This window comes from Sebastes fasciatus, unplaced genomic scaffold (genome assembly GCF_043250625.1).
Source record: "Sebastes fasciatus isolate fSebFas1 unplaced genomic scaffold, fSebFas1.pri Scaffold_102, whole genome shotgun sequence".
Classification (NCBI taxonomy): Eukaryota; Metazoa; Chordata; class Actinopteri; order Perciformes; family Sebastidae; genus Sebastes; species Sebastes fasciatus.
In genome coordinates this window covers 13921-22952 of record NW_027428138.1, presented here as the reverse complement: position 1 = coordinate 22952, position 9032 = coordinate 13921, and the positions used below count along the sequence as shown (strand labels likewise).

Here is a 9032-nt window from a genome sequence, read left to right as displayed (position 1 = left end):
AGTATTTCTTAAAGGGGACATATTATGCTCATTTTCAGGTTCATACTTGTATTTTGTGTTTCTACTAGAAAGTGTTTACATACTGTAACGTTAAAAAAACAACTTTATTTTTCTCATACTCATCTCACCTGATCCCCTTCATCCTGTCCTCAATTCCTACCATCTGTGTCTTCTGTTTCTTCTTCATTTACTCTCATCTTCTCTGGCCTGCCAAATCAGGCCCGGCTGGAGAGGATGACCGAGTTTCAGCAGAAAGGGGAAGATCTGGAGAATAACGTATTAGAATGCAAGAGGCTATTAGAGGAAGCCCAGGGACGACTTAAGGAGCTGGAAGAAGGAAGGAAAGAGGGAGAGGAGGATGAGGACAGAGAGGCCCAGCTGAAGAAAGTCCAGGCCGAGGTGAGAAAACTGAAGAAGGATGAAAAGTCGTTTGAGAAAATGATCGAACAACACAGGCGAGAAGAAAAGAAACAGCCCTGGGATGTTGACACTATCAGCAAAGAAGGTTTCAGCAAGGTAAGGCATGGTCACACAGCAGGGTCACACAATTTAGTGTGTCTTGTCTGTATCCTGGATTTATCAGTTTGCTTTATCTTGTTTTCTAGAGTATACTCAACATCAAACCTGTAACAAAGGAGGAAACGGAGGCGGAAAAGGTGGAGAAGCACAAGACGTTTGTGGAGAAGTATGCAAAGGAAATCAAACACTTTGGTATGCTATTTGTATTGATGTGTGATGTGACTGAGTGTTTGTTGTCTTTGCCTTCCTGCTCCCACACATTGTCCCTTTCTTTCAAATGTGTTCTTTCATGTTGCTGTTTAAAACACTTTATTTGATCCTCTGGTCCCAAGATTTTCAAACACTACAAACATATGGGCTGTGTGTTTCCCTCTCAGTATATAGAGAATTGTATGCCGATTAGGGCAAAATCTGAAAAATAATTTGGTCACTACTTGGGCTGTTCCAATCATTCAAATTCCCTTTTTTCTATTCTTTGTATTTAATTTATAGTGGTAGTTAGCTCTTGGTTAGTGTGCATAGATTATATACTGCTTTTTATGTTGCATTGTGGGATACTTAAGTCACCATATATACTGTAGACTCCACAGTATTGTGTTTCCCATATGCTCTACAGTGTAGGGCATATGGGAAACACAATAGTCAACACCGAACAGTTTTGGACACAAGGATAAATGGGTCATTCCCGTTATGCAGCAACATTTCAGTCTCGTGACTTTTGAAAAAAAAAGATGTTTTTTTTCGTCTTTTCTAATCTCAGGCACTCAAAAAATAATCCTTATGGATAGACAGGTTTATATTGGTATATAGACCTAACAGGGTGGAAAAGATGGAGCTAAGTTAGCCATAGCTCTGTGAGTAATTAGAGACATTAATCTATAATTTAAGCCATTTGTTATGAATATTTTACACATTTTAAAGAAAATATGAGGAAGTAATTCATGGGGACAGAAATGTTGCTGCATAACAGGGATGACCCAAATATATAGAAATTGGTGGGAACTTCAGGGTTCAAGTGGTTAAACATGTTTATTTTTGTGGTGTATGATGCCCTCAAGTGGGGAACCTGTTTACTACAGTGTATGATGGGATATTTATGACTTTGGAAGTCTGATAGCTACAAATGAATAATTTGTGACTTAAGATGATGTTTTTAAAGGGGTACTTTAGTGATTTAGTATAATGTCATTTCTGAAAAGGGTATATCCATTTTTATTGTAAGTCACCAAGCAATGCAGAAAATATTTGACTTCCTGTGTCGACAACACAACCATTGGAGCTCAGTTTGAATGTAGAATTATGCTGGATGTGTATTTGTGTGCACCAGGTTTGATGCGGCGCTGGGACGACAGTCAGAAGTATCTATCAGACAACCCACATCTGGTGTGCGAAGAGACGGCTAATTGCCTTGTTGTCATCTGTATTGACTTTGAGATAGATGAGGTGAGTTCTTGTGATAAAAGTGTGCATTCATCCTCTGGGTAAAAAAAGCCCAAAATGATTCAGCCAGGTAAAGCATTGTATATTCTCTCTGTACTTGTAGAAACATGCGCTGATGGAGCAGATGGCTCACCAGGCCATCGTCATGCAGTTCATCTTGGATTTGGCTCGGACGCTTAAGGTCGACGCGAGAGGCTGCTTCAGACAATTCTTTTCAAAGATCAAGGTCTGTAGTTAACAAAACATCTTTGTCTGTGTCGTCACTTTCCACAGGGAAAGTTATTTTTGTTGACGTATTGGCAAGAATCTGGCGATACGATACGTATAATGATACTGGGGTAATAATTCATGATGATGATTGAGATTTTTTTTTTATTTTATTTTAGGAAAACTGTTATAGTATAAAGAACACACCAGGAATTTTAAAATAAGCAAAAAACAACAAATGTTTATTGCATGCAAACGACATTTTTTGCCTTAAACAGCATGTGATTATCATAAAGTGGGCATGTCTGTAAAGGGGAGACCCGTGGGTACCCATAGAACCCATTTTCATTCACATATCTTGAGGTCAGAGGTCAAGGGACCTGTGTGAAAATGGTCATGCCAGTTTTTCCTCACCAAAATTTAGCCCAACTTTGGAGCATCATTTAGCCTCCTTCCTGACAAGCTAGTATGACATCGTTGGTACCGATGGTTTCTTTAGGTTTTGTAGTTTCATATGATCATGGTCAGTACCTACCATCACTCTTTAAAACTGAGCCCACTACAACCTCCGAAAGATGAAATAGTGGACTGGCCCAATAGTGGACCGTCGGATTTTTAAGGGGTTAATAAGAAACAGTGTTTTAGAGAATCGATACAGTATCACACATCATAATATCGCGATACGCGTGTGTATCGATATTTGCTGACACCCCTACTGTTTGTGGGAATTTGTCCATTTACTGTATGTGTTTTCGTGTCCATGTCAGATTGCAGACAAGCCGTACCAAGACGCGTTTGACCATGAGCTGGAGCTGCTGAAGGAGCGGATCCGCAGCTGTGCGCGGATTCGTACGGAGGGCGCCATGAAGGAGCTAGAGGAAGAAGAGAAGCAGAAGAGACTGGGCCCTGGTGGTTTAGACCCTGTAGAGGTCTATGAAACACTACCAAAGGTAAACCATTCTCACACACAGGCAAGAATACGCAAAGTTGTGGGTATTTCTTTAGGGAGAAATTTGCCACAGTGGTCAGTCGACGTTGTTTGTTTACATGTGGAATAACTAACTATTAATGGAAGGCAACAAACTGGTGGTGAACAAGAGCGTTGTCAAACACATTAGGAGTCAACTTTTCTGCCCACTTAAGCTGTCTCTGTGATAACTTACATACTTTCGTCAGCGATATTTGATATAACCTTACACTGCAACTAAAAAAGTGGTTGTTTGGCCTGCTCTACATCCCTCGAGGCTGAGAGGGAAAACATCAGGCCTGTTAGAGCGTCTCCCATTTCATCCAGTTTACACTCCGCATCAATGACCACCTTGTTTTGCTTTAGCAGCTGAAGCTACAAGCCAGAAAAGTCGATACTGCAGATCAGTTCATCCATAACAAGCTAGCATTAGCCACACGGCTACAAATTATTGTGTTGTTCATTTTTTTAATTCATGAGTATTGGAAAAACTTATAATGTTGACTTTGTTTACAGTATTGTTTAATTGTGTGCATGGTGTAAAGGTACTGTATGTTGTTTATACTAAGATATTGAGATTCGTGCCAAACTACTTTCCTGCTTTCTACGTTTTCTTTCTTTTTCTTTTATATTCTGTTTTGAGATGATTTGGTTTTCCTCCACATAAAGTTCACTTCCTGTTAATGCCTCCTGACTTGAGCTATTTAAAAAAAGATCTTTTTACTTTGACGGTCGTGTAGTCGGTGCGAAAGACTACATTTTTTTCCACAGATTTCAAAACCGGTGTTTGTAGACTTTGAAGTCAGTGTTTGAGCAGTCTATTGATATGAACCGTGTTGCCATTTGGATAATCAGGGACGTCAATACACAGCTCAGCAGAATGGACTCCACCAGTCAGGCATGAGCTCTTTGTTTGCAAGGTAAACAGCATTATATACTTTCCTGAGATTACACGCCATTTTTCATCTTTTCCTTAGCGACATTAAGATTGTAATAAAGGATTCAAAATCAGTAAATTTGGGGAAAAAAGTGAGTACTGCAACATGAATGTGAAGTTATGGATTCAGGGTTTGTGTAAAAGTGAATTTCAAATGTGACTATGAAAGCATTTTCCCACTAAACTCACTCGATTTCAGTGCTGAGACATCAATCGGCAGTGGTCATTTCAGTACAGTCTGTTTATTGGACCATGTTAGACTGTTTTGTGTTTTGTATTGTAGGAAATACAGAAGAGCTACGATGAGAAGAACATTGAGATGCTGCACGAAGCTATTAACAAACTGGACCTTGAGGTGAGTGTGTTTGTAATTGAGCCTCGCCCAAAAGTCACTAAACGTAACCTAAAGAAGTCCAGAAGGTGTCTTTCATCTGTTTGTTCTTTTTATTCATTGTGTCTTGAACTCACCGTGTTTCTCTCTGCAGGAAGGAAAATACCACCTCAGGAGGTGTATTGACTCTGGACTTTGGGTCCCTGATTCAGGGGAGGGTGATGATGAAGAGGAAGAAGATTCATAAGAGAAGAAAGAACAATCCTTGTTAGTTAACAATGGATGTGGACAAGTCCAACAGTGTGCAAGTAATGCTTCATACATGCAACATAATGTAGATATACTAGGGCTGTCAATCGATTCAAATGTTTGATCGCGATTGATCGCGTGATTGTCCATAGTTAATTGGAAATTAATCACAGTTTTTATCTGTTCATAATGTACCTTAAAGGGAGATTTGTCACAACATAGGAGTGGGCAAATATACTTTCTTTATTCAAATATATGTATATATTTATTACAGGAAATCAATTAACGACACAACACAATGACAAATATTATCCAGAAAACCTCAGTATCTTCACTCTACCTTTTAAAACTGAGCCCGGTACAACCTCCGAAAGATCGAATTGCGCTAATGCGTTGTGGCGTTAACTTTGACAGCCCTAACATATATACATATTTAATAGCATTTGGACTAAACCATCATGTGATTTAAAAACAAAACAAAAAAACTGGAGTACAAAATTTGAAATATTCACACAAAAGCACTTTTTCTGTTTCAATTTTAAACTGCTTTTGTGCAACCAAGTGGACAAAATATGGACAGAATACGGTGTCTTTAAGGCTTACCTCAATCTGATTTTACATTGCAGACACTTGACTGAATTAATGTCTTTAGAATCAGCTGACTCAATACCAGTCACCAATTTACTCCTGTAGTGTATTCTTTCAAGGGTATTTTTTTATTGGTTATCAATAATGAATTAAACAGTAACTGTACAGTGAAAAGACTGTTTTGCCCAGCAACACTCCCAACACATCCATCGACTCACACAAAAAACAAACACACAAGCAACCACAGCTGAACACAGAAAATATATTCTAAATTATGAATAAATAAAGTTAAATTATAGACAATACAGAGAAAATATCTTTAATACACCTTAATAGTAACAGAAAAGTCGAGAGATAGAGGAAATAGAAAATTGATAAATAGGATAGGAAAAGAAAAAAGTAAATAAATAAAATACTCCTGTAGTGTATTAATCATCTTAAATGAAAGCTCTCACATGATGGCATTTTAACACCTAAATATTGATACTCTTGTGGTTACATTTCAACAGCAGCACATAATGTTATATGTCATTACAGTTGGCAGCTGTGTCCTTAGGTCTTCCTCCTTTTCACACCTTTGTGAGTGAAGTCAGCATCTTGACAGATCAGTTGAGTAAACAGCCACCGAGCCATCTGGTTTTATGAGTGTAACACAACTACAGACTGAATGAGAAGCTGCCAAGATCTGATTCTGAGACACTGGCTTACACCTCTGACATATAAAACTCAAACATCTAAAAACAAAAAAATCATCCAAATGTCATATTTTATTTGAATATGGTCTATCATGCCGTCACATGCACTTACCATTTACAGATCAAACATTCTGCCTGCATCTGTTGTCCTACTGCGGTCAACAGCGCCATCTCCAGTCTGCTTGGGGACAGACAGCCCACAAACTATCAGAAGCCTGTATGGTGAACACCAATCAATCTGGTTTCCTCATTTGTAATATATTTACTGTAGGGAATCATAAAATGACCATGATACATCATCGGAGATTAAGGACAAACAAGCCTTTTAGCACCGTTTTAGAAATGATCTCTGTCCACACAAACACGCCTGAAAACCCATATCACATCACAATTCTGCGGTTGGTTGCTTAGTTAAAAAAAAAATACAACTATTGTACCAAAGAACGTATATTGCTAAGAAGTGAATGCCAATTGATCGTTCAATTGCAACATCAGCGCCCAGCACAGGGTTAAGGGTTGAGGTTAAGTTTAAAAAAATGATCTCACTACAAGGAAATGGCTACTATGGAGACTAACATCATCACACATGAATACAGTTGGGCTCATTTAATCCACAAGAGTCTCAGCTTTACAGTGATACTCAATTTATGTAACTCCAAGACTGTTTAGGGACCCCAGTATGCAGAAATATTCAAATACATGAGTTTAGTATAGGCGAAAATGACACTTCAGACTTGAGGTCAGAGGTCAAGGGACCCCTTTGAAAATGGCCATGCCAGTTTTTGCTTGACAAAATATACATACACATTTGGAGCGTTATTTAACCTCCTTCACTACAAGCTAGTATGACATGGTTGGTACCAATTGATTCCTTAGCTTTCATATGATACCATTATCTTCCCTCTAGCTTTAAAACTGAGCCTGCTACAATCTCCGAAAGATCGATTGTGTTAATGCGTTAAAGAAATTAGTGGCCAACCCACAAACCAACTCACTTGAAGTATGAGCTGCAGTTGCAGAGGATGATCTTGTGCACGTGAAATTCAACCTTGTCCACTCTGATCACTGCGTCACAAAGCTGTTGCTCCAGACGGAGCTCGTTATACACAGGCATCTTTGCTCTTCAGTATGAGGATTTTTTAATCTTGATATCTAAGGTGCAGGTTTCTCTCCTGACTATCTGGTTCTGTGTGAAACTTCTGCTTCTGCACAGAGGTGACGACGGGATTTTAGAAGGGACCATTATGATACCTCAGAATCAGCAGGCTCCATTCCAATGACAAATTCTATAGAATAAAAAGTTAATTTACAGAATGGGCAGCGTAATCTCCTGACTTCTTCCTGTAATGCACATTCATCTGTGTAATCAAGTTGTTTTTTTTAGGTGGCTAAAATATGTTTTTCTTTCTTTTTGAAAAAAGTCATAAAAAAGTCACAGTATAGTGTGTCGAAAAGAAGTAATAAAAAGCCATAGTATAGTATGTCGAAATAAAGTCATAAAAAAGTCATAGTATAGTGTGTCGAAAAAAAGTCATAAAAAAATCAAAGGATAGTATGTTAAAAAAATGTACAAGTACGTTGAAAAGTCATAAAAAAGTCATAGTATATTTTGTTGAAAAAAGTCACAGTATAGAATGTCTAAAAATGTCATAAGAAAGTCATAGTATAATATGTCAAAAAAAGTTGTAAAAAAGTCATAGAAAAGTATGTTGAAAAAAGTTATAAAAACATCACAGTTCCCTGATGGTTTTCTATTCCAGTCGTGTGGCACTGCTGCACTTATCCTAACACCAAGTGCCATTTAAAATATCTGGCCCACTGATAGGGAGTCCTGCCAAGCATGTTGTGGGGGAGGGGGGTCAGAGGTCAGAGAGGACTAAAAATATGTGAAGTTAAAAATGAGAAAACAGTTGGGAATCTGGAGTATGAAGGGAAGGAGTTGAAATTGATATATATATATATATATGGGAGAGGGTAAAAGTTTACCAAAAGTTGTGCGATCTGAGGATTTGAAAGCAGAATCTGAGAATGACTTTTCCCCCAAAGGGAGGAACTGCTTGCAGGAAGGAGATCAGGGATGTCTGTTTCCGGATTGAAATTCCTCCACCAAAGCCCACCAATAAAAAAAAAAAGGTCACCCTAAATATCCAGCTCCGGTGCTTGTGTGCAGATTACTGGTATGTATATCATCATAGTAGACTATATGTAGTCTACTATGATGAGTTGACTCAAGGTCATGATGAGTATCTGTCATCCTCTCAATTTCGCTTACTTAGCCACACCATGTTTTAACAATGACGTAACAGGGGAAACCTTCAGTAGGCTGGTAGGCTACGAGAGAGACAGGAGTGTCTCCCAGCTCTGTCTCTCTTCTTCCAGGGAAAATAAGGGAGTCGACTTTACAGGGTCGGCGCCAGAGTGTTAGGGGCGGACGGGCAATCAACTTTGACAGGGGAGGCATTTTTTTTCACCTCATATAGCCTTTATTAAGTGTATCTTTAACATTATCATGTTTTATGAAAGAAATAAACTGACAGAGAGGTGTATACATACTGCCACTTATGCGCACAGGCGCGCACGCGCGCATACACATGCTGTTATGTCCACAAAAACAGGTTATAAACTAACACCGTGTCTCATTTTTGGTTTAAAACGAATAAATAAAAAATCGTTTTTTCCTTTTTTAATTCAAAAGATAAAACGGATTATCCGATGATACCCAGACCATTTTGGGTCTGGGTATCATCGGATAATCCGTTTTTCCTTTGGAATTCAGAAAGGAAAAACGAGAAAACGGCCGTTTTCTCGTTTTTGGTTTCTGAATCAAAAAATGAAAAACGAACCCAAACCGGGCCGTTTTTTTGTTTTTGCGAATTCCTTTTCTCATTATTCGTTTTTAATTGAAGAACGGAAGTCACGTGGGTTTTTCGTTTTTTCGTTTTAAACCACAAACGAAAAACGGAATCACGTGGTGCTATGTTTGTTTTTTGTTTCCAAACGAAAAACGAAAAAAACAAATTAAAAAAACGATCCGATTTAGTTTCTTCAAGTTTCTTTCTGTCATTTTCTCTTTTGAATCGAAGAGCGGAGAACGGCAGT

General features: G+C 38.4%; 1 protein-coding gene and 1 long non-coding RNA gene across 2 annotated transcripts; one reads left to right on the top strand and one right to left on the bottom strand.

Annotated features, from left to right (window-relative positions):
- Positions 1–163: 163 nt before the first annotated feature.
- Positions 164–5358, top strand: LOC141763625 (hsp90 co-chaperone Cdc37-like). Its single transcript, XM_074628098.1, has 7 exons — positions 164–516; positions 606–711; positions 1847–1962; positions 2063–2185; positions 2934–3116; positions 4354–4425; positions 4556–5358. Exons 1-7 carry the CDS (start codon positions 235–237, stop codon positions 4646–4648), a joined length of 975 nt encoding a protein of 324 aa, XP_074484199.1. The 5' UTR covers positions 164–234; the 3' UTR covers positions 4649–5358.
- Positions 4500–7068, bottom strand: LOC141763626 (uncharacterized). Its single transcript, XR_012593103.1, has 2 exons — positions 6929–7068; positions 4500–4604 (listed from the first exon to the last, which is right to left on the bottom strand). It is a non-coding gene; the product is annotated as an uncharacterized LOC141763626 (long non-coding RNA).
- Positions 7069–9032: the final 1964 nt, after the last annotated feature.